The 24,918-nt window shown below is 48.2% G+C and overlaps 1 protein-coding gene across 1 annotated transcript in view; it reads right to left on the bottom strand.

Moving 5' to 3' along the window:
* Positions 1–441: 441 nt before the first annotated feature.
* Mybl2 (MYB proto-oncogene like 2) overlaps positions 442–24,918 on the bottom strand; it is a 42,775-nt gene continuing 18,298 nt past the window's right edge. Inside the window, exons 6-14 of the mRNA XM_052725109.1 lie at positions 20,623–20,782; positions 11,415–11,708; positions 9,504–9,920; positions 8,542–8,678; positions 6,241–6,340; positions 4,312–4,425; positions 3,446–3,547; positions 1,433–1,582; positions 442–963 (exon numbers count right to left, since the gene is read on the bottom strand). Of these exons, the coding sequence (XP_052581069.1) occupies positions 835–963; positions 1,433–1,582; positions 3,446–3,547; positions 4,312–4,425; positions 6,241–6,340; positions 8,542–8,678; positions 9,504–9,920; positions 11,415–11,708; positions 20,623–20,782 (1,603 nt within the window). The 3' untranslated portion in view covers positions 442–834. The remainder of the gene's footprint in view (positions 964–1,432; positions 1,583–3,445; positions 3,548–4,311; positions 4,426–6,240; positions 6,341–8,541; positions 8,679–9,503; positions 9,921–11,414; positions 11,709–20,622; positions 20,783–24,918) is intronic.

Genomic DNA, 24,918 nt, shown 5'->3' with positions numbered 1-24,918 from the left:
CCATGCTCTACCCACTGAACCTAACCAAGGGAGGCAACAGCCTGGGCAATTGATGCCACAACCTCAGATATATGGCCCCAGGGCTAAGTAGCCTTCTGAACACTGGCCAGGGTTGGGAGGTTCTGCCAGCCCTCTCCTTAGTAATGGTCTTACCTAACGGCTGGCTCAGCTTAAAGCAGCATCTCCTTGGAGGCCCAGAGCCACCCATGGCCCCAGCCAAGTACCGTACGGCTGTGAGGCATTAAGACAAAGCTGAATGCACCATTCCAACAGCCTCTCCAAACCAGTCTCCATCCACCCACACCATGAGTTCTTGGGAGCTTTGCGGAGACACCCACTGGGCAAAGCTGGTAACTCTGAGGACAAAGGTCCACATGCCTTTATGTCAACTGAAGCCACTGAGGCACTTCAAGCAAGGCCTAGAAGGCAGAGTCAGCTGCATAGGGAGAACGGCATTTTATTGTGGAAAGAATGTACCAACAGGGGATGAGAAAAGGAACACTCCTAGCCACACCCCCTATCCTAAGCAGGGGTGAGATGAGGCCAGGCCTGCTGAGAGCTTGGGAGAAGCTAACAGGGCTCCTTGTGGCATTGGGGACAGGACAGACAGGCCTAGGAGTGGGACTTTGTTCTGTTAGCACCAGGAACTTCACGAAGCTAGACCTGGGGACAGGATATAGTGTGTTACTTCCGCTGCCACTGAGTAGTCTGAGGGGCTGACAGCAGACGACTTCCTGAAGCTGATCACCTGAATGTGATTTCGAGGCATACCTCACCCCCCCCCCACCCTAGCCCCTGTAAACATGAAAACAGGCTTGTGCCCTCTAAGCCCCTTCAGGACAGAATGAGGGTCCGAGATGAGCGGCTGGGCTTTAAGCGGCCCAGGAGCTGCCGGGCTTTCTCTTGCATGAAGAGCTGGTCTTTGGTGCCTCCACAGGCCACCATCTTCCAGGCGCTGGTCATCTGGTAGGAGGTGAGAGGGTAAGCTCAGTAACAAACCCTGGTGGTCCTGGCTAGTAAGGGTGGGGACATTTCTAGGACCCTCCCTCTGGATGCCGGAACCCGGCCTATGCTCCCTCCATTTTCTTTGGTGGTCTCGGGGAAGTCATGCCCCATCTGTGGGCTCAACAACAGTGAAGCAGGAGGCTGAGGCAGGGGAAATGCACAGCACCCGTTGGCCTCATGAGAAGCCACGGCTGGGCAGATGAGGACACTGGGATGCAAGGGCCCAGACCAGCTGCTGTCAATGACAGAGCACTAAGCAAACCAAACACAGGTATTGACCCGGTGACAGGTTAAGTCCAGGCCCCAGCAAGGAAACGGGGCTGGGCACATCTAGGCAGGGGAGATCAGGAATGGCTTCCCATAGGAAGTAGCATTTGGGCCAAGATCATAAAAGTTAACCAGGCAAACGGCCACAGGAAGCACTCACAGGGGCAGGGGCTGGAATGTGGCTCCGGGCCTTCTGGGTGGCCACCACCTTCTCAGGTTTGGCCTGCAGGAAGCCCTGGTTGAGCAGGCTGTTGTCCTCTTTGATACCTGGCAGAGTGAAGCTAGAGGAACTGGATGGGACACTTGTTGGCTGAAATCAAAACCCAGTTAGTCACCACTTTGCCACAAGATCTTTGCCAGGAGAAAACAAAATAAAACAGAAACACAACCTGGTATCCTGGCACCCCACCCATACCCCACCCGCGCTGCTGAGATCTAGAGCAGAATATTCATTCTCTGAGCCTCAGTTCCCTTTCAGATATGGAGTTTAAACACGATCCCTTTAATCTTAAAAGATTAAAGGAGTATCTGTGAACTGATCATTTTAGAGCCCAGCAATGCCAGCTCCTGTCACGTGAGGCCCCACATGGTGCTCCAGGCTTCCTGGTCCAGAAACACTCAAAAGCATCAAGTGGAATGTGCCCTGGGCCCATAAGTACCCTGCTCTGCTCACCGGCTTGCCGTCTTAATGTTCCACTTGGGGCCCAGGGCCTAGGAAGCCAAGACCACAGGCTAATTATTTCCCATACCCATCTCCACAGCAGAGCTCATCTCCACAGTCCTCAACTCACTCAGAGTGAGTGAGGCCCTGGCCTCAACCCCCAGCACTGCTTAAAACAAAACAAAGTATGTGCCTCAAATAGAGGCGACCGAAGTTCTGACCGAAGGGAGCAAGTCCCCCCACCTGGCAGTGCTCCCTGGAAAAGGCTTTTCTAGAAGGACAACAGCACTACCTCTAAGATCTGTTTAGCAATCACACCCTTCATTCGTGCTCCCGGCCCCTCCTCACTGCCTCTACTGGTGCCAGGTCCAAAGGTAACTCCAATTCCCCAAACTCCAGAAGGCAGTCCAAACACCCTGAAATGGGCTTGACCTAGACTATAAGAGGACTTCTGGCAGTTAGATAAAAGCCAGCATTGCGTTCGAGGCCAGCCTGGGCTACCAAGTGAGTCCCAGGAAAGGCGCAAAGCTACTCAGAGAAACCCTGTCTCGAAAAACCAAAAAAAAAAAAAAAAAAAGCCAGCATTGCCCCGGAACTTGTGAAGCCGGTTCCCCTCTACCAAAAGGAGCCATTTCCCTTACTGTTGGCAGAAGGGGCCTATGGCTACCTGTGGTGCCTATCAGTAAAGCAAAGCTTCTTTATGCCGGGCTCCAGGCTCCCTCAGCATCACAAGGACCTGTTACTCATTCAGAGCCCATGCTAGCTAGCATCTTAGCCCTTCTCATCTCCTCTCTCACCCCAAATCCCAGTTCCCTCCTGGCAGCTCCTCCTCCTTCTCCTTCTAACCCTCTTGTTCTCACTGTTTTCTCTATTCTCTATCCCCTTCTATCCTCCCCTCTCTCGCGGACAGCCCTGGTCATCATGTCTAGTCTATGTCTATGTTCAGCCTATACTTTCTCTGCTCTGGACTCTTCCAAACGTCTCTGGCTATTCTCTCACACATCTACAAAAAAAAAAAAAAAAAAAAAAAAACCCTTCCCATTAACCATACAATGGAACTGCCATGCTATCAGTTTATACACCAGGTCAAGCCAGGCCACATCCCATCAGCTCCAAGTAGCACCAGTAGCACAGCACCTGGGCTCTTAAAGGGGTGAGCTCTACGCCCAGAGGAGCAAGGCTGGCCTGTAGGCCAGAGAGGAGCTGCTCAGGGCTGATGTGCCTCAACCACTCAGCTGTGCTTGGGGCACATGTGGTTGACACTCAGTGGGAAGGGTGGTGCCGGGGGGCCAAAATTTTCTAGCAATATGACTCCTGTCAAATAAAGCCTAGGAAAGACACATCGGAACTCTTAAAGTGAAATTCAGCCTGGGTGCCCAGATCTGCCATCTCCTGCCAATCTTCCTTACACCAGGCCCAACCAGAGAACCAGAAACTCCTCCCTATAACTAGACAGCTGCAGAGGAAGGTTCCTGAAGCCCTGTAAGGCAGGTAGTCATGTCAGCCCCTTACCAAGGACAGAGCTTTGGGCAGTGTAGACATCAGCTTCCCATCTTCATCCACAATGTCAAGAGCCAGAGACTTTCGGACTTTCTTGATAGGGCTTCGTCGCAGCTGAGGGTTGGGAAAGAAAAGGATGGTTAGCGTGAGCAATCAGGTTTGCCATGGCCAATGCCTCAATGGCCATGGTCACTGAATCAGGACTTTCAAGAGTGGAATCTTCAAGGCATAGCTAGCAGGTCTTGCTCTTGTGATATGGGAAGACCAGGAGACCTTGGCTACACTGGACTCTGACCCAGGCGGTCCTTACCCTGCCAGACACTGTGGGTCCTTCCCAGCCTCACTGCCTGGCTTTGACTACCATCTCTCCCTAGGGAGAGCAGTCTAGGAAAAAGCACAAAAGCAAGGAGCTCTGAAGTGCCGCCTGTGGCTAGAGGAGCTGGACAGTGCAATGGGAAGGAAGCAGGCCCTGATCTGATATCTCACCAGGTGGCTCTGTGAATCCCACCTCACCTGATGGAAACCCCACACACTGCTTTCACGGCCAAGGTACCCACCTCTTCCTAGCTCACTACCATCTGAAAGGAACACTTGGAACCTGTTCCCCTCTACTCCCTTCTTCCCACATGAATTCAGATGGCCATGAGGTGTGCTGCATGCCCGTCTCCATCCACTGAGCTCTGTAAGTCTCACCCGACCACTACTGCGCCCCCCACCTCAGCCCAAGCCCACTTCAGAAGGGTCCATTCACAATGGCGAATGAGTGAGGGCATCATTCATAGCACAGGAGGAAAGGTACTTCCCGGGTCCTCCCTGACCTCAGGGCTGACTTCATATGCCAACTGCCCAGGCAGAGTAAGGGTCCTCAGGCCACTCACCCCAGGCTTTCTTTTCTGCTTCTCAGGCCTCACATCATCCTCAATGATGAGCTCAATGCCGGCCTCCGAACGTAGCACTTCCTTCAAGTCTTCTTCCAGGTGAGGAGTCTGGGGCTGTGGATGGAGGCAAGGGTGATCCTCATGAGGCCCACTCAGGCCGTGTAGGTCTGAGAGAGGTAGACAGTACTAGCTAGGCAAGCAAAGGGAGCCTACACCAGGACACTGACTTCACAAGCATTGTTCATAACCATGAATAGTCCTGCCTTGGACAAATGAAGACCCTGACCCCGAAGGCCTACACGTCTAGAGGCGCAGCCTTACACTCCCACACAGCCCCATCTTCATGTCTATAGAGTAAAAACTCGGGCTCATACCAAGAGCCTGACTCAGGCCACAGCAGTTATTATAATACAGATGCTTGGGCTGGAGAGATGGCTCAGCCGTTAAAGGCTAGGCTCACAACCAAAAATATAATCCAGATGCTTGAGCCTGGCCTTCCCCAAAGTCCCAGCTACTCATGGGTCGAGGCAGAAGCATCACTTGAACCCAGGAAATTCAGACAGCACCTGTCTATAACCACAGCACTGTGTGCCAAGGCAGGAGGAATCAGTCTGGGCAAGTTCAAGGATAGTCTTGAGAGTGTGTTGGTTAGTTTTCCATTAACTTGACACAAACTAGAGTCACCTGAGAGGAGGAGACCTGACCTGAGAAAATGTTTCCAAACAGAAGGGGCGTAGGCAAATCTGTGAGGGAATTTTCTTGGGGGGGCCCACTGTGGGCTGTGCCCCGCTTGGGAAGGGAGTCCTGGAGTGTGTAAGAAAGCAACTGAGCAAGCCATGAGGAGCAAGACAAGTACAGAGCATTCCCCCATGGCCTCTGCATCAGTTCCTGCCTCCAGGTTCCTGCCCCGACTTCCCTCCGTGATGGACTTCCAACTGTAGGCTGAAATAAACCCTCTCTCTCTTAAGTTCTTTTGGTCAGTGTTTTACCACAGCAACCGAAACCCAAGACACTGGGCATCACAGACAAAAGCTATCTCCAAAACAAAGAACCTACATACACCAAACACCCAGGCTCCTTCTGTCCTTGTTCCACACTAACTGGGACATTAGGGTGTGTTTCCATTGCTCAGGCTCAGAAGCTCCAAGCAACCTCTCCAACCTCGGGTAGCAAAGACTAGGAGAGAGTGAACTCCTCAGTGACACTTCAAATGCCATACAAAAAGCCCTTGAACACAAACTGCACCTGCCAAGAACAAGCCTGATAGGTGACCTAGTTCAACAGACAGCATCCCTACTCTAATAAGGGGCAGCAGTAACTAGTAATCGTGACTCTGCCACATGTACCAGTCCCTAGAAACCCCACTTAACCTAGAGTCAACAAGATAACCTTTACCTTTGCTGAGCCCTTCCTTCCCTCCTCCCCATAAAGTGCAGACGGGCTCATCATCTCCTTGCCTCGGCATCCTGAGTGCTGGATTATAGGCATGGACCACCATACCTGGCTTCCACCTTCCCACCTTTACCTTTTAAATAGGGTCTCATGTTGCTCTGGCTAGCCTCAAACTTTCTAGGCAGCTGAGCATGACCATGAACTTTTGATCTGCCTGCCTCCTCCAGCTGCCAAGTACAGGCATTACAGGTGTGTGTCACTATGCATGTCTTGAACCTTTTCTTTACAGTAAGCTCTTTAGTTATTTAGGTTGCATGTGTTTTAATGCTCACATCCCCTGTCCTACACACTGTTTCACCAAGATACCACTAATTCTGCCACCAGCCAGTGTCTGCCTGCCTAACACACTTAAGGTACTCAGGAAATGCAGATGAGGTGACAAAGAGAAATTGTACCTTATTAGACTATAGAGACCTCAGAGAGAAAGGTCTTACGTGAATCCACCCCACAGAGACTCACAGAAGCCATGTCACATACCAGGGGCTTCAGTGGTCCGTACTTCTCCAGGGCATTCTTGAACGGGGTTGGCGTGTGGGGAGTGTTGTCCATGGAGTACTTCTGATCTGGGGTTACAAACCTGCCACAGGCCAGAGGAGGCTCAGCAAAAGGACAGAGCAGACTCCCGCTTTCCTGGTCATGACCAGTGACCCCCAAACCCCCACATACTCTTTCATTGGTCCAATGGAACCTGCTTACCTTCCCGCACAAGTCTAAGTCAGGGTCCTAGAGGAAGGGCTATCCTCAGATAAAGGACAGGAAAGTGGGGAGGAGACCGTGACAATGCTAGAGGGTGCTGCCCCATCGAAGTACAGTTTGGGAACTTCCCAGAGACGAGGCAGGCCCGGAAAGGCCACAAACCTGTGTGCCTTCTCTACAGAAAGTATGTGATACTAGGTACAAGGCGGAGCAGCCACGATCTCCACAGGTCCTTTCAAATCACCGTGGTAGGGGCAGAAATGCGGGAAGAACTTATCTGCAGTTCCTCCATGTTCTCACTCTGTCTGCCCACAACTCAGGGGCCATGCTGCTCTTTACACAAAGGCATGCTGCTACCTTTTAGCTTTGGTACCTCCCTTCTACTAAGCCACAACCTCTATGACATGAGGGAACACGTTCTGGGCATGGTGACACACACCTGTGACACCAGCACTTGGAAGGCAGAAGCAGAAGACAGTAAGTCACAGTCACTCTCAGCTACATGCTATGTCTGAGGCCAGTGTAGGACACGGGAGAGCCTGTCTCAAACAGTAACACACCCCCAAACACAGGATGCGTGAAATAAAACCCCTTCTAGCAACAAAGCCCCACCAATTTGGAATTTAAGTCGAAATAATTCTTGCCTGGTGTGCCTTAGAAAGCATCACAAAGAATCTTTGGAAGAGTATCAAAAGAATTTGTGATAATAATCCGCACTTATAAATAAGGCAAAATTTCCACCTCTTGTCAAAACGAACAGCAAGAAGCAGATGTGCCCTCTCACAACAGAAAACAGATGAACAGTGGTGGTGGCGATTTGTGATACTGGGCAACTGCGGAAAGTGATCTGAGGGCTATTCCAGTTAATTATCTATCTCCGAACCACAAAATAGGGAGAGGACATCCAGGTGGAGCCTAGCGGTCACATGAGCTGCAGAGAGTGACATACAGGCCTGGGGATGTCACTCAGTCTCATCAGCCACATTGGATGAGTTCTATTCCTTCTTTTTTTTTTATTGAGATGGGGGTCTCACTATTGTAGCCTTGGTAGGCCTGGAACTTGCTATGTAGACCAGGATGGCCTTGAACTCACAGAGTTCTACCTGCCTCGGCCTCCTGAGTACTGGGATTAAAGGCACGAACCACCATGGCCACCTTGCTCTGTCCTTAATAAATCCTTTAAAAGACTCACTTCTTTTTTTTTTTTTTTTTTTTTTTTTTTGGTTTTTTTTGAGACAGGGTTTCTCTGTGTAGCTTTGGAGCCTGTCCTGGAACTCACTCTGTAGCCCAGGCTGGCCTCGAACTCACAGAGATCCGCCTGCCTCTGCTTCTGCCTCCCGAGTGCTGGGATTAAAGGCATGAGCCACCACCGCCCGGCAAAAGACTCACTTCTAAATAACCTAGCTGCACCACAGAACAAAATGTAATATACACAAATACAAAATTACAAAGCAGTAAGATCGACAACACAGGCCTCTAATCACATTCGACTGGGCAGAAGGAAAATGCCAGGTCTGCCATGGTTCAGCATCCCTGCTAAAGGGCTCAGATGTGAAGTCCAGGATTCTTGTCTGAATGTAAGAACTACTCACAACACTATCGCTACCAGATTGAGTGACTTCTAACCAGTGGATTTTAATAAATTGCTTCTGAAAAGTCATCTCATTACCTTGTGCAAAATTCCTTAACTAGCTCCTTCAACAGAGAGAGGAGCATCTACCCAGAATTCCACTGTGCCACAAGAAGTAGGCACACTGTAAAAGCCCTTCCTCCAGCAGACTGAGGCCAGACACAACTGCACTCACTGCTCTAGGCTCCTGAGTCAGATAGAGCCCAAGGTGCACTTCCAAACACATCTGATCCATACTTGATGCTATCAAAAGAGGGAAAATATTAGCTTTTTTGTGGCAATTTGAACACTGTTTCTGAGATCCAGGGCTATCAAGTTAAAAAATAAAAGTAAGGAAAAAGAAGGTAAAGAACCAGGCTCTTCAGACAAGGAAAATGCGGTACGGTGTCCACGCCCCAGGATCCGAGCACCTCCCCTTTGTCCAGGGTGGGCAGGTGGCCGGTGGAACTCACGATGGGTACTTCTGGTGCAGGGGCGTCTTATCCCTGTGCAGGGGTGTGGTGACCACCACCTTTTGGCTGCACACCGGAGTGGACGTCAGTGAGGGCTCCAGCTCCAGGGTATCCTGTTTGTTCCAGAAGTTCAGAAACTGCCAGGGAAGAAGAGATAGAACACATGACAAGATGAGGCCTTTGATGGACAGAGGAACAGATCCTCAGACACCCCTCTCCATGCCTGTTCTTTAAGTTGAGGTCTTGTCCTGACCTGTAGGACACCAACAAAGACTTCTTTCAACTCAGTCCTTCTGTCTTTCCTCTACCATCTACCATCCAGCGAGGCCCTGCAGCTTTCTCAATGCAAGGAATTCCTCTACCCCTGGGAGTCCCCTGGATTCCTAGTTATCAACTTGATGGTGTTTACAATCACCATGGGAACAAACCTCTGGGCCTGTCGGCAAGGGATTTTTCTAGATTAGGTTAAACGAGATGGGGATGACCGACCCTAATGTGGGCAGTGCCAGTCCATAGCCCGGGGTCTTGGACTGAATAACAAGCAAAAAGGGAGCCGAACAGGACATCATCCCGCCTCCTGACTGGCTGCAGTGTGACTGGCCGCATGACGTCCTTGCCATGGTGGACTACACCTTGGAACCGCAGCCAAAATAAAGCTGTCAATTTCTTCAGCTGCTTTCATCAAGTGTTTTGATGGGACACAGCAACAGGACAAGTGACTTGTCCTTACCCAGCCCCACTCCCAGCACCACGGCCTCTTCTCCATTTTATCACCCATCTGTGTATACCCAGAGTGCATGCTTCCTTCCGGCAGGACCAGGTCTGGTTCTGCTCACCTAGACTGGGTCCCTAGCACCAAGCACAGGCAGATACTCAGTGAATACTAGTGTGGACCTGTGCCAGGCCCTGGAGCACTAGGTGTTTATAGGTGGAAACCAAGGTAGCCAGAGGGACCCACACACCTGGGAAGGAGAGAAGGGAAGGGTTTTGACAGGTGTGCTCTTGGGGGTAAGACTGTTACAGGAGTCCAGGAAGGACAGGCTGGCACTGTTTTCCGTGACAGGCGACAGGGCCACACGCCGTTTCTTTTGTCGCTTGAGTACTGAGGGTGGTGTGCCAATGCCTGAGCCCCCAACCTCAGTGCTGGGGGAAATGGGGATCAGTTCCCCGCGGCTGCCCCGGCTCAGGTCTGAAATAGTGTGGCCATCGAGCCGATACTCAGTCATGCTGGGCCCTGGTGTGGCGGTCTGTCGGGAGAAGAGTGCCTGTTGCTGCTGCTGTGATGTCTGGGGCTGCACTGGGCTGCTGTTGACACTGCCCTCGGCAGACGCTTCTTCAGGAAGATCAAATTTACTCAGGTCACACCAAGCATCAGGGTCCTGCCAGAAAGGGGGGTTAGAATACAGCAGGACTTCATTCATTATAGGAAAATACACCAGTATCAAATTCAGTCTCTCATCTCTGGGATCAGTCTTTACCACTTACATTTCATTTCCTCAATGTTCTACATATACTAAAGTTTGAACGGGATGCTTGCCCATCAACAGCTTTACAATCCCCATAGCAACCTATAAGAAGCATGACTTTGCTTTTTAATTAATTCATTGCATTTATTTATACGTGAGTGTCAAGGACAACCTGAAGGAGTTAGTTCTCTCCTCCTGCTATGTGGGTCCTGAGGACTGAACTCAGATGGTCAGACTTGGTGGCAAGTGCCTCCATCTGCTGAGCCATCCCACTGGCTCCCTTCCTGCTTTTACATCAAGGAATCCACAGTAAGCTCCGAAGAGCACAGAGAATTACCACACATCCTCTTTACCCAAAGCCTTCTGCAAACAGAAGGTTCCACTTTGATCCTGGAGGTGTGGCCTGTGTAGATCCAGAGGCAGCTCATTCCTGAGAGGAGACACTAGCTTGCAGCTAGGCTGACCTCAGACCCACACCCTGACCTCAGAGATCGGAGGTCCAGGAAACTGATGGCATCTTGGAACTAGGAAGCTTATCCTGCAGGAATGCCTGGGAAGGATGCTGGGGGAGATGGGGAGTAGGTTTTGTAGATCCTTTCCCTGATCTTCCCCACTCCAGCAGGAGGAAACCATAAAAGAGTCTGAGTCACATGTCAGGATTTAACTCCTAGCTGATACAGCCTAAAACTGGCTATCACATCAGAGGGGTGGCCCCACCCACAGGCTCTCAGACAAGGTCATTGTTTAGCTATTTTCTCAGAAATGACACATTCCCTCCTAGAGGAAAGTTACAAGAGCCACGAGGCCCCTCCCTGCAGTTTTAAAGCTGTAAATAACTGCTGGTGGAGAAGAGACTCTGCCCTGAGAGTTGCATGCACATTGGGCTGGGAGCTCCAGCGATACTGCCGGAGTCTATCACTCATGCTGGGTCAGCTGTCTAGTGATGCGGCAGTCTTGTGGGATTACAGGATACCCACAATCCTCTAAGTATATCCAGGAACTCATTAGTTCAGCATGCTAGAGCTGTGTGGAATCGTTCTTTGATCTGCCCTTGGTACCGCATCTGGGTAAACAGGTACTTGTCTCCCCAGGAAAAGCCACATAAGAAGCACAACCTCCAACACCGAATCACAGCATGGCCTTGGGCTGAGCAGCCAAACCACGTGCTGCTCCAGAGGCAACCAGAACTCCCGGCACTTCCAGTGCCCTTCTCCAGTGAGACCTAACCATATGATGCCAATTCACTGCCCTCTGAGAATCCTTTTCACCCCATTCCATGCTGTAGGGCAAGGATTGCAATGACCTCACTGGTGTTTCTAGCCTGCTCAGAGCTGTGCGACTTCATCGGTCAATAAATGCTTAAAAAAAAAAGGCAAGTTCACAAGAGAAGTGCTGGGACCAACATACCGACTCTATCAAGTCCAGGGCTTCGGAGAGGCTGGACCCTACAGCAGGGATGAGGAGGTTTGCCGCCTCTACCACCCATTTGTAGGGCAGGCTGGTTTCTGGCGAGGAGTCCTCCTGATATTCACGCTTGAGGGATTCCGGGGGCTCTGGGGTATGCACTTCTCCCAGATCAGGGGGGACAGGCTCATGTTCCTGCTCTTTTGCAGAAGCAGCAGCTGCTGCAGCCTCCTCCTCACTGCTCTCCTCCTCCTTCACAGTAGAGGGCGCCAGGGGCCAGCCGGTCACAAGACTTCCCTGTCAGATTCAAGGCACACCGTCATTTTTGTTGAAACAGACTATGCTGTAAGTTTCTATCTAAAAACACATAATACAAATCAAACATAAAGGAAACTAGGATGAAGAGAAACTGAGAGACATTCCAACTATACTGTACATTTGAAAAATATCAGTATGACACGTGCTAATGAGACTTACGGATAAATAACTGATTGCGGATTGTCCATGGGAGAGTGGAACATGGACTACAGATGAGACAGAGGTCCTGAATCAGTGCCGGCCATGGTAGCACTTGTTATCCCAGAACTTGGAAGGCCAAGTAGTGAATTCTACAACAGCATGGGCTACAGAGGTGGCTCAGCAGATAAGGATGCTTGCAGCTGGGCGGACAACCTGACTTTGATCCGTAAGACCCATACCATACGACAGAGAAAACAGATGCTATCCTGACTTCCACACACATCATGATGCTTGCACACATGCACACACACGGTTTTTAAAGCAACAAAAATGTTTTAAAATGTTTAAAGCAAGCAAACAAAACAAACCATTTAGGCACACATGTTGGTTTGTTGAGACAAGGTTTCTCTAACAGCCCTCAGAGATCCGCCTGCCTCTGCCTCCCGAGTGCTGGCATTAAACGCATGGGCAACTATGCCCGGCTACACACACACACACACACACACACACACACACACACACACACACACACACACACACGCGCGCGCTTTTTAAAAAATGTTTTGTTTTTTTTCTATAAACTTCTTTTTTTTTTTTGGTTTTTCGAGACAGGGTTTCTCTGTGTAGCTTTGCACCTTTCCTGGAACTCACTTGGTAGCCCAGGCTGGCCTCGAACTCACAGAGATCCGCCTGGCTCCGAGTGCTGGGATTAAAGGCGTGTGCCACCACCGCCCGGGCACGAGATCTCATTACAGATGGTTGTGAGTCACCATGTGGGTGCTGGTAATTGAACTCAGGACTTCTGGAAGAGCAGTCAGTGCCCTTATCCTCTGAGCCATCTCTCCAGCCACTAAAAAAAATGTTTTTTTAAAGCAAGCCAACAACAAATTGTTACCACCACCACCAGGTTCAGAATCAATGTGGAAGTCCCTGAATTAGAAGCAGACATACCATGAGCATAAGTGAATACCTTTATCTTAGGAAATACAAGCAGAAGCACAGAGCCTCCAGGGGATAAAAATGTAGTTAACTCTCAGTTTCTCTTTCTTTTCTTTTTCTTTTTTGAGGCAGGATTTCTATGTAGTCCCAGGTGGCTTTTAAGTCTCTAAATAGATCAGTCTCTGCTTTCAGGGTGCTGAGACTAAAGGTGTGGGCCCAGGCACCCAGCCCTAAATGAAGTAAATCCTAAATGGACACACAGAGTAATACAGTAAGTTAATGCAAATGAGGCAAACGGGAAAAATGAGCTAAGCCTTCGAGCTGCAGGTGTGGGAGGGTGCTTACCTAGCATAGGCAAGGCCCTTTGGGAATGGGATGGGATTGGAACCAATCCCAAGTATACATAGAACTCCTAGTACTATTCCTGAAACTCTACTGAATGCTTCTCCCAACATGTGACAGAAAAATAGAAATTGAGGAAAATCCTTCACAGTTATAATTCTCAAAGCACAACCTAGGAAATGAGCCCAGCCCAGGATTCCCACAAATTTGAGGTCAGACTAGGCTACACGAGACCGGCTCAAAAAGCAAAAGCTGGACTGGCATGATAGTTCAGTGGATAAGGGCGCTTGCTGCCAAGCCTGATGTTTGTTCGTTGGGACCCACATGGCAGGAGAGATCTGCAAGCTGTCCTCTCACCTCTACCTGCACAGCGTATGAACACCCCTTCCCCAACACACACACACACACACACACACACACACACACACACACACACACACACACACACACACACACACACACACACGAGAAAAACAAATGCAATAAAAAACTGAAAACAAGGGGCTAGAGAGATGACTCAGGAGTTAAGAGCACTGACTGCTCTTCCAGAGGACCTGGGTTCAATTCTCGCACCCACATGGCGGCTCACAACTGTCTGTAACTCCAGGATCCAACACCCTCATACTGACATATACACAGGCAAAACACTAATGCACTTAAGATAAAAAAATAAATCATTAAAAAAATGAGAACAAAAGCAGACAAACAATTCACCTGGAGAGGAAGGGGTGAGACGAAGGTTGAGCTGGTCTCCTGTGTTCTGGTCCCTGTGGGGCTGAGACCCAGCGGGCACGGCCAGCCCTTCAGACAACACTCCAGTGTAAAGGAAGAAAGGGGCACCAATAAACTGACTTCCTGCAGAGCAAGCAGGTCTTCAGCAGTACCACTCCCCCTCATGCTCTCGGCTTCCCTGGTGGACGGTTTTTCTTTCCCTCAGAAATCTCAGGTGGAAAGCATGCTGCCTAGATAAGCAGGACACTGCCAGCAGCAGACTTCTTTGGTGAGGGGACCTTCAGGGAGTCAGGACTAGAGATGTCCACTTTCTTCCATCCTTCTCTACAATTTCAATTTCATATCACATCCCCCTACATAGCTGCAGTTGACATCAGGGGATCAGATTCCCAGAAGTTGGAATCCCAAGAAATAGAGGCAAAAACGTGCTCTAACTCTCTAGTAGGGCGGTGTAGAGCTGGAATAAGCAAGTTCCCTCCAAGCAGTAAGAGGGGTACAAAACAGACATACCCATCAGTGACCAGCTCAGCTCACAGACAGCACAAGACAATGCAGGGGCTGTTCACTGAATTTAACTCCAATCTTAATTTTTAAAAAATAAATCAGTTCCTTGACCTTTTAGTTAAGATTGAGTGTAAAAAAAACAAATTACTGGAGACACAGTTTAATAGTGTGGTGGCTATTCGGTTATCAACTTGACTACATCTGGAATTAACTAAAACCCAAGCAGCTGGGTACACCCGTGAGGGATTTTCTTAATTAAATCATTTCAAGTGGGTGGAACCACGTTAGTCTGGCCCACCCTTCGGTGACAGCCTACATAAGGACGGGAAGAAGGAAGCTTTTGCTCTTTGCCTGTCTGCTCTCGCTCTCACTCTCCCTGGCAAGTCCATTCCTTCACTGGCATTAGTCTACTTCTTCAGGATTCTGCTGTAACTCAAGACCAGCTGGGATATCCAGCCTTGTAAACTGAAGAACTACTGGATTCTTGGGCCTTCTGTTGGTAGACAGCCATTGGTGGACTAGCTGGACCACAGCCTGTACGCCATTCTAATAAATCCCCTTTCTATATTTATAAATAGACAGACAGATTCTATAGGTTTTGTTCCTCTAGAGAACCCTACCTAATACAGCTTTTGGTACCAGAAATGGTTCTAGAACAATAGAAGTATAAGGATGAATGTTTTAAGTATCTGAACAGGCTTTGTAATTTGCCAACACCTACAGCTATCCTCCCACCCCCCCCACCCCCTGCCAAGCTGAGGACCGAACCCAGGGCTAGCAAGCGCTCTACCACTGAGCTAAATCCCCAACCCCCACCTACAGCTATTAAAGCCTTTCCAGTTACTGACATCTCTCCTAGAAGCGCAGAATGTATTGGAAGCCCATGATGTGAACTATTTTATAAACTTAAGAAGACAAATACATTTGATTATTCTGATTCACCAATAGTGAGAGACAATGGATTTGGAGATTTTATAAATAAGGAAAATGATGATGCTGGTAGGTTGCTCCTAACATCTCTAGATAAATTGACAAAGGAAAAGAATGTGCTCTGTTCTGTGATAAAATTACATTTCCAACATCTCAGAATTTGATAGAGGACAACAATGAACTAAGTGGTAAACTGACCGACTCCAGATGCACATAACAGTCTAAAGCAGTGGCTCTCAACCATCCTAACCTTTGACCCTTTAACACAGTTCCTCGTGGTGTGGTGACCCCCAACCACAAAATTGTTTTTGTTGCTACTTCGTAACTGTGATTTTGCTACTGTTATGAACAGTAATGTAGATATCTGTGTTTTCCGATGGTCTTAGGCGACCCCTGTGAATGTTTACCCCACACCGAAAGGTCTCGACCCACAGGCCTAAATGTTTCTCAGTGTGCTCTTGAAGAAAATCTCTCCAGCAGCCACAGGCTCCAGCTGTGGAAAACCAAGCTAAAGCAAGCCTCACTCTAATGGCTGAATTACAAAAAAATTTAAGAGTTCAAGGCCCAGCCTTGGAAGGTGTCCCAGTTAAAGTAAGGTCATTAAATGGCAAAGAATGGGATCCTGTAACTTGGAAAGGGGATGCGTGGGAGGACCCTAGTGAGGCTGGGAACTTTGAACCCTCAGATTTTCTTTTCTTTTCTTTTTTTCTTTTTTTTTTTGGTTTTTTCGAGACAGGGTTTCTCTGTGTAGCTTTGTGCCTTTCCTGGAACTCACTTGGTAGCCCAGGCTGGCTTCGAACTCACAGAGATCCGCCTGTCTCTGCCTCCCAAGTGCTGGGATTAAAGGCGTGCGCCACCACCGCCCGGCTGAACCCTCAGATTTTCAAGGGCTTATCTCACCTGAGGAAGCACTCTCTCCACCCTCAGCAGAAGATGTACTCACACCCCAACACCCTGAAATATACCGTCCTTCCCACCTTTGACTGAGGAAATTAATCCTTCATTATCTGCTAAACCAGCAGTGACATTCCCTAAAGGAGATGCCAGGCAAGACAATACTGATGTCCCTCAGAGCCCACCAATTAGACCTATATCCATACTTAAGGCTAAGCAGGTTCCTAGAGAGGAGACAGAAAGTGTAGTTCACAAGAAGGTATGCTATACCACTTAAGAGCTTAATGAGTTTGTTAAGCAGAGTTTCATTCAAGCAGGAGTCTGGGGAGTATGTGTGGGAACGGATTTTAAAGGTGTGGGATAATGGTGAAAAGAACATAAAACTTGATCAGGCTGAGTTTATTGAAATGGGTCCACTGAAGGAAGATTCTAGGTTTAATATCTATTTAAATTTATTAGGGTGCACAATATTTTGGGGAACACAATAACACCACATTTCCCCTTTTTTGTCTAAAATTTAAAAAAGCTTATAACTAATACAAGAAAAATTATATCCAATAAGTCAAGATTACTTTAACGATGTCTAATCCATTAACATTTGACAGATTCAGGCAAAAAATTTTCATTACTTAGCTTATTTAAAACAAGTAGTTCCTTTTTAAAAGTATTTTTTCTTTTCATAATAGATTCAGTAATCTACCGTTTGTCATTTTTATATCTTCCACCTTTTCTTTAGTGTAGACTGAGTGATCTACCCATTTATCCTATTTCTTTATCTTTTTTCTCAGAATAGATTCGATGATCTACCTCATATCTATACTCTTTTCTTATTTTTCTTTCTTTTTTAAACCTAGAATATTATTAATATCATATTATTAATATCTCACAATAAAAGCGGGAGGGCACAAGTTTGTTTGAATGGTTGGCTGAAACATTTGTCAAAAGATGGCCTACTGAAAATGAGTTGGAATTGTCTGACATCCCTAGCTTCGTGTTGACAAAAGGATTTTTAGGCTCAGGGAAATTGCAATACTCGAGTGGGTACAATGTATAAACCTAATCCTCCACCATGTGAAGGGCCAGAAGACAAGCCCTTCACTAATCCTGTAAGATGCAAGGTGAGAGGGCACCAGCACATTTGAAGAGCTTCGTTGTCACCTTTTTCCTGTGCCAGACACCTAAGAGTTGGAGATGCTCCTGCTCAGTTGGATGAATTAAATGCAATGGGTTTAATTGGGCCACAAGGTAGCATGGGCCACGTAGTAGCACTCAATTGCCAAAGGCAAGGTGATTGTAGTTATAATGGGCAGCATAGACAAAGCCTGACTCCTAATGGTCAGCACAGGCAAAGGGACTGTTATGGACCTTTGGTACTGGCTACTCAGTTATGATGTTTCCAGGCATGAAGTAGTTAAAAAGCCTACTGTATTTTTGTTTGATTTGCATAAGCAGAAAAATTATCAAACAAATGATTTGAAAGAAAGGCTACATTGGATTGTGGCAAAAAGAGAATCTTGGCCCATGAACCAATATCCAGACTTGAGCCAGTTTGTAGACCCAGAACCCCTTAAATGAAGGAACTTGCTGGGTCCCCCTGGGGAAGGACCTTGATAAAATACCTAAGAGTTTTACTGTTAGTCTGTCTCCAGCCCTTCTCCAGAGGATCTATGTAACTATACAATGGAAGAAAGGAAACAATCCGTTCTGAATTGACGCTGACTCCTAGGAGATCCCAAGACACACTGTGGCCCTCCAGGTAAAGTAGGAGCTTAGGGAGGACAGGCGGAGTTTTGGATGAAGTCCAACTCACAGTAGGTCCAGTAGGTCCCCAAACTCATCCTGTAGTTATTTCCCCAGTTCTAGAAAGTATAACTGGGATACTCAGAAGTTACTTACAAGTTGGCGGAATCCTCACACTGGGTCCCTGACCTGTGAAGCGAGGGCTATGATGGTTAGAAAAGCTAAATGGAAACCTTTTAGAGTTGCCTTTGCAGGGAACATAGTGAATCGAAACAGGGGGCGGGGGTGTGTGTGTGTGTGTGTGCGGTGTTTCCCACCCTATCTCCCTTTAACTCTGTCTGGCCAGACAGAAGACAGATGGATCATGGAGAATGAAAGCTGACTATGAAAAACTCAATCAGGTAGTGACTCCAATTGCAATGTGGTGTCCTCACTCAAGCAGATTAACACATCTCCTGGGGTACATGGTATGCAGCTCCTGATGGACCAAATGGCTTCTCTGTACCTGTCCATAAGGACTGCCAATTTGCTTTCAGTTGGCAAGGCCAGCAGTATACCTTTACAGTTTTACCTCAACGATGTATTAACTCCCCAGGCCCGTGTCATAACTCAAAAGGGATCTTGATCATCTGTCTCTTCCATAAAAATATCACAGGTGCACTATAATGATGACGTGATGTTGATTGGACCAAGTGAGCAGGAGGTAGCAACCACTTTGGACTTGGTAACACATACACACATCAAATGGAAAATAAATCCAACCAAAATTCAAGAGCCTTCTAACTCAGTGAAATTCTTAGAAATCTAGTAGTGTGGGGCATGCAGAAATCAGAACCACCTTTTGAAGAATAAGTTATTGCACCTGGCCCCTCCCACCACCAAAGAAACAAGCTTAGTGGGGCCTATTTGGAGTCTAGGAACAGCACACTCCCCATTTGGGTGTATTACTCTGAAAGCTGCTAGCTTTGACTGGGGCCTGGAACAGAAGGCTCTTCAACAGGTCCAGGCTGCTGTGCAGGCTGCTCTACCACTTGGACCACATGATCCAGCAGACCCGGTGGTACTTGAGGTGTCAGTGGCAGACAAGGATGCTGTTTGCAAGCCCCTCTAGGTGAATCACAGAAAAGGCCTTTGGGATTTGAGAGCAAGGCTCCACCATCTGCAGACAATTAGAGCTCTTGGCCTGCTATTGGGCGTTGGTGGAAACTGAACATTTAACAATGGGCCACCAAGTTACCATGTGACCTGTGCTGCTCATCACAAGCTGGGTGTTATCTGACTCACCACGCCATAAAGTAGGAGGCTCACAGCAGCAATTTATTGTCAAATCAAAGTTCATATATACTTGGGCCCAAGCAGGTCCTGAAGGTACAAGCAAGTTTACATGCAGATTGCCCAAATGCCTATGGTTTCTACTCCCATTACAACACTGTTTACTGCTAAGCATGAACCTGTAGCCTCATGGGGCTCTATGATTGGCTGACTGATAAAGAGAAAACTAGAGTCTGGTTTACTGATGGGTCTGCACATTATGCAGGCACCACCCAGAAGTAGACAGCTGCAGCATTACAAGCCCTTTCTGGAATAATCCTGAAGACACTGGTGAAGGGAATTCTTCACAGAACTTCAGGCAGTACACATGGCCATACATTTTGTTTGGAAGGAGAAATGACAAGATGTGCAACTTAATTGATTCATCCATGCAATGGATTGGCTGGATGGTTAGAGACTTGGAAAGAGTTGATTGGGGCCGGGCGGTGGTGGCGCACACCTTTAATCCCAGCACTCGGGAGGCAGAGCCAGGCGGATCTCTGTGAGTTCGAGGCCAGCCTGGGCTACCAAGTGAGTCCCAGGAAAGGCACAAAGTTACACAGAGAAACCCTGTCTCGAAAAACCAAAAAAAAAAAAAAAAAAAGAGTTGATTGGAAAACTGGTAAGAAAGACATCTGGGGAAGAAGTATGTGGTATCTCCAAATGGGTGAAGTGTGAAGATATGTGTGTCTCATGTAAATGCTCATCAAAAGGTGACTTCAGCAGAGGAAGAGAACAATAATCAAGAAAAGAAAGAAAGAGAGAAAGAAAATGAAAAAGACACCATGAATAAGTTGTCCTCTGATCTCCACATGGGCTCTAGGACATGGACACGGACACACACACACACACACACAGACACACATACACACACACACACACACACACACACACACGGAAAAAAAGGTCTATAAAAATGGTTTGGTTTGGTGGGGGGGGGGGGGGCGCAGGGTTTCTCTGTGTAGCCCAGGCTGGCCTTGAACTCAGATCCGCCTGCCTCTGCCTCCTGAGTGCTGGGATTAAAGACGTGCGCCACCACCACATAGCAAGCACACTTTCAGTTTGTAGACTGGAAAGACCTTTAATAGGAAAGTTGCTGAAAGGGCTAGGAGACTGAGAACTCCTCCCCAACCCACTTCTCAAAATGTTATCTGACCGCTTTCCTGTCCTGCAGGCCAACTAGGGCTAGCTTGTCACAAGGAAAGCCCTAGAAACATGACGGTCACACTTGGACCCCAGGGCAGAAATGAGTGAGTGGCTCTGGGGAAGGTACTGAGGAGAGAGTCAGATAACCAGGGAAAACAGCAAACCAACCACCCTGGAATGGAACCCAGAGACGGAGCCGCAGGTGACCACTCACCTGGCCTTCCACAGGCTGGGCACTCTGGTGGCGGTCCTTGTCCTCAAGCTCCAAAAGCAGGTAGACAGGCTTGCAGTCTCTGGACTCGTTTGGGAAGCCTCCTGTGTCTACCTTCCTCTTGATGGTAGAGTTCCAGTGATTCTTCACAGCATTGTCCGTCCTGCGGGGAAACCCAGGGGCCTCTGACACACAGCAGCTTGAAGGCTTCTCCCGCCCTGCTGCCGCTTATCCCCACCCACATCTGTAAGTGAAGGTTCGGCAGAACGCGCGGTGAACACCGTTCAGCTCTACAATGAAGCCTCACTGTTTGTAGCCCTCGATGGCTTAGCAAATCTCCATATATCTCCATGGAATACGCAGTGCAAGCTGGACTGACCCAGAAAGCTTCTCTGAAGAAAGAGCAGTGAAGCTGACAGCAAGCCGGTGGGCCTCACAACAGGGCAAGGCGGCAATGCACGCCAGGCTGTCAGAGCAGTGTGTGTGTGGGGGGGGGGGGGCGGAGGGGGCGTTGTCAGAGCCCAGCAGCTGTGGGAAAGGAAAAGAGCGACTCAGGACCAAGCAACCAAGGTGACTGCAGATGGAGGCTGAGGCGAACGGCATGTGCAAGGCCAACCATGCCATACAGGGAAGGGGCTCTAAGTCCCCAACCAAGAAACAAGGCAGGCCCCCAAAGAAAACACACGGGGACTAAAGTTATGAAACTAGGCGGTTCAGACTCCAGAGACACTTTATCAACTGGCCTCTTCTCTTTGTTCTTCCTCCCACTGCCATGACAAAGGATGGACTCAAAACAAAACACAAGAAAACAAAAGCGAAGTAAGGACAGGAAAACAAGGGGCAGCAAATCAGATTTAGGAGTTCTCAGAAATGGAAAGCGGTCAGGGGAGCAACAGCTAGAGACTGGAGTCCTGACGGAAGATTCTAGCTAGAATCAGTTCACCCCAAGGCTCCTCCCACGGCTCCTACCAGAACTCCAGGAGCCCCAGGATTGGAGCAACCAGACTGAATGAGCTCAGACAAGCCCAGGTTAAGCAGAGTGGTTGTCTGACCTCCAGCTCCTGACCCTGACCTCCAGGCAGGAAGAAAGATGTTTCCTCTTTAAAAATAACCCGACTTGTGTGCTGGGGGTATAGCTCAGCGCTACAGCATCTGACTGCAGACCTAACCAGGCAACAGTGGCCACAATGGACACAGTACACAGGGCAGACACTGGGGCTCCACGGAAATCTGCACCCTGGAGGTGAGATTCCCAATGCCCTTCTACCTGGCACGGCACCCCAGGCAACAGCTCCTTACAGGAATCATCTACCCCTGGGGAAGTAAGTAACTCCAGAGAAAAGCATCAGTTCTTAGAGCGTCCTCTCAGAGGGCCAGCGGACAACAAAACTGGGCAGTAAAGGTCATCAGCAGATAAGCACCAGCAGTGTGCAGTGCGTTTCCTAACTATGTTCACTGACTGCTTCCTAACTGTGAAGGGCCAACCACAGATCGGCAATCCTCCAAAGCAAACCTCCTGTATTAAATCAATATGGTTGGGCAAAACAAAGAGCAAGAAATACTAGGCCAGTGGTTCTCAGCCTCCCTAGCACTGCGACCCTTTAGTACAGTTCATGTTGTGGTGAACTCCAACCATGAAATTATTTTCGTTGCTACTTCATAACTGTGGTTTAGCTACTGCTATGAATTATAAAGTATCTGTGTGTTTTCCAATGGTCTCAGGTGATCCCTGTGAAAGTGCTGTTTGACCATAAAAGGGGGTCTCAACCCAGAGGTTGAGAACCACTGCATCAGGCAAACACACAAAGCAGAAGACTATTTCTGTCTTTTGATCTTTTTTTTTTTTTTTTTTTTTTTTTTTTTGGTTTTTCGAGACAGGGTTTCTCTGTGTAGCTTTGCGCCTCAGGCTGGCCTCGAACTCACAGAGATCCTCCTGCCTCTGCCTCTGCCTCCCGAGTGCTGGGATTAAAGGCGTGCCCCACCACCGCCCGGCTGTCTTTTGATCTTTTAAACACAGTATCAATAGTGAAATCAATGGCTGCAAACATGTATTAAGGTTCTGGTCCAGAAAAGGAGTAAGAATTTAGAAAACAAAACTTCTTAAAATAATTTCCAAAGGATTGAAGGTTAAAAACCAAGAAACTTCGCCGGGCGGTGGTGGCGCACGCCTTTAATCCCAGCACTCGGGAGGCAGAGCCAGGCGGATCTCTGTGAGTTCGAGGCCAGCCTGGGCTACCAAGTGAGTTCCAGGAAAGGCGCAAAGCTACACAGAGAAACCCTGTCTCGAAAAACCAAAAAAAAAAAAAAACCAAGAAACTTCTCAGGAAGTGAAATCAAAGAGAAAACAGGAGAAAGATGAAGAAATCACGGGATGCTCTCAATATTCTGAGCAAAAATTATTTTCAAACTCTATATCTACTTAAATCATCTATTACATGTGAGACAAAATCAAGGACAGAGCTCAGGATGTTAATGAAGGATGTGTTCCACTAAAACAAGAAAGTAAACAACACAGGAGAAATCTAACAGGATGAGGGATAAAAGACATCCAATCTAACAACAGGGTAGCAGTCATGAACACAAAGGAATGAGTGTACCTGTCTGCAGTCTGTGGACTATACACATGCAGAGGCCAGAGAGGGCGTTATATCCTCTGGAAATGAGTTCCAGAGGGTGGTTAGCCACCAAGTGAATGCTGGGAACTGAAATCAGGTCCTCCACGAGGGCAGCAAGTACTCCATCTCCCCAGCCCTGCTTCAACCTTTCTTTTGTTTTTTTTCTTTTTTCTTTTTTTTTGGTTTTGAGACAGGGTTTCTCTGTGTAGCTTTGCGCCTTTTCCTGGAACTCACTTGGTGGCCCAGGCTGGCCTCGAACTCACAGAGATCCGCCTGGCTCTGCCTCCCAAGTGCTGTTTTTTTTCTATTTGTTTACATTTGTTTGTTTGGTTGGTTTTGTTTTGTTTTTCTTTTTGTTTTTCCAGACAAAGTTTTTCTGTGTACCCCTGGCTGTACTGGAACTCACTCTGTAGACCATGCTGGCCTAGAACACAGAGATCTGCCTGCTTCTGCCTCCCAGAGTGCTAGGATTAAAGGCATCATCATCGTCCGGCTGTTTTTACCTTTCTTAATAAGGCATGACTTACGGCGGGCAGTGGTGACACACACCTTTAGTCCCAGCACTCACGAGACAGAGGCAGACAGATCTCTGAGTTCGAGGTCAGCCTGGTCTACAAAATGAGTTCCAAGACAGCCAGAGCCATTACACAGAGAAACCCTGTCTCAAAAACAAACAAACAAACAAACAAAACAAAGGCATGACTTTCTCTCCATCTCCTGGTGGCTGATGGGACTTCCACCTACCTGTACCACGTTTCTCCTAAATGCTAACAAAATTGTCTTTGAGATTAAAAGTACAGACAAACAAAAAACACCTGTGAAGGGGGACCACTTAGGAAAAACGGTAGCCAGATAAGGAGATACACTCATGGATAGTACTAGTACTTGAGCACTATGTTCCAGGTAGTAACATTAGCTCTGCTACCCTAACTAAACATTGGGGTCCCGGGATATAATAAGTATACTAGTTAGCTTTTTTTTTTTTTTTCCTGCCTGAGACAGGGTCTCTCTTTATAGCCCTGGCTGTCCTGGAACTCACTTTTTAGACTAGGCTGGCCTTGGACTAAGAGATCCACCTGCCTCTGTCTCCAAACTGCTGGTATTAAAGGCGCACACCACCACATCAAGTTGTCTGCACCTCGTTTTTTTAAATTAACTACTTAGCAGTCTGCAGGGCAGTGGTGGCACAGGCCTTTAATCCCAGCATCTGGGAGGCAGAGGCAGGGGTATCTCTGTGAGATTAAGGCCAGCCTGGTCTACAGAGAGTTCTGGGATAGCTATGTCAGGACCCTGTCTCAGGAAGAGGGGTAGGGGCAAGTGCCTGCAAGTGAGCTAAAACAAGCCAGCAGTCAACGTTCCTCCCTGGTCTGGGCTTCAAGTTCTTGCTTTACTTCCCTCAACTGTGACCTGGAAGTGGAAGACAAATAAATGAAGGCCGCCACCAGGGCCCCCCCCTCCCCCACACCTTGCTTTAGGTCAGTGTTTTATCACAGCAACAGAAAGGAAAACAGAGCAATAGGATATAATGAATGGGGCATCGGGAGGGAAAGAGGGTCAGAGTCCCAGCAGCTCACAGCACCAACTACTCTTCCAGAGGACCTTGATTTGATTCCCAACATACACAGGATAGATAGCTCACAACTCTAACTCTAGTCCTAGGGCAACCAATGCCTCTGGCCTCCTC

The sequence above is a fragment of the Peromyscus californicus genome, unplaced genomic scaffold (genome assembly GCF_007827085.1).
Source record: "Peromyscus californicus insignis strain IS unplaced genomic scaffold, ASM782708v3 Scaffold_7__1_contigs__length_154581171, whole genome shotgun sequence".
Classification (NCBI taxonomy): domain Eukaryota; kingdom Metazoa; phylum Chordata; class Mammalia; order Rodentia; family Cricetidae; genus Peromyscus; species Peromyscus californicus.
The sequence above is the reverse complement of the archived record's forward strand: the minus strand, read 5'-3'. Positions and strand labels throughout refer to the sequence as shown.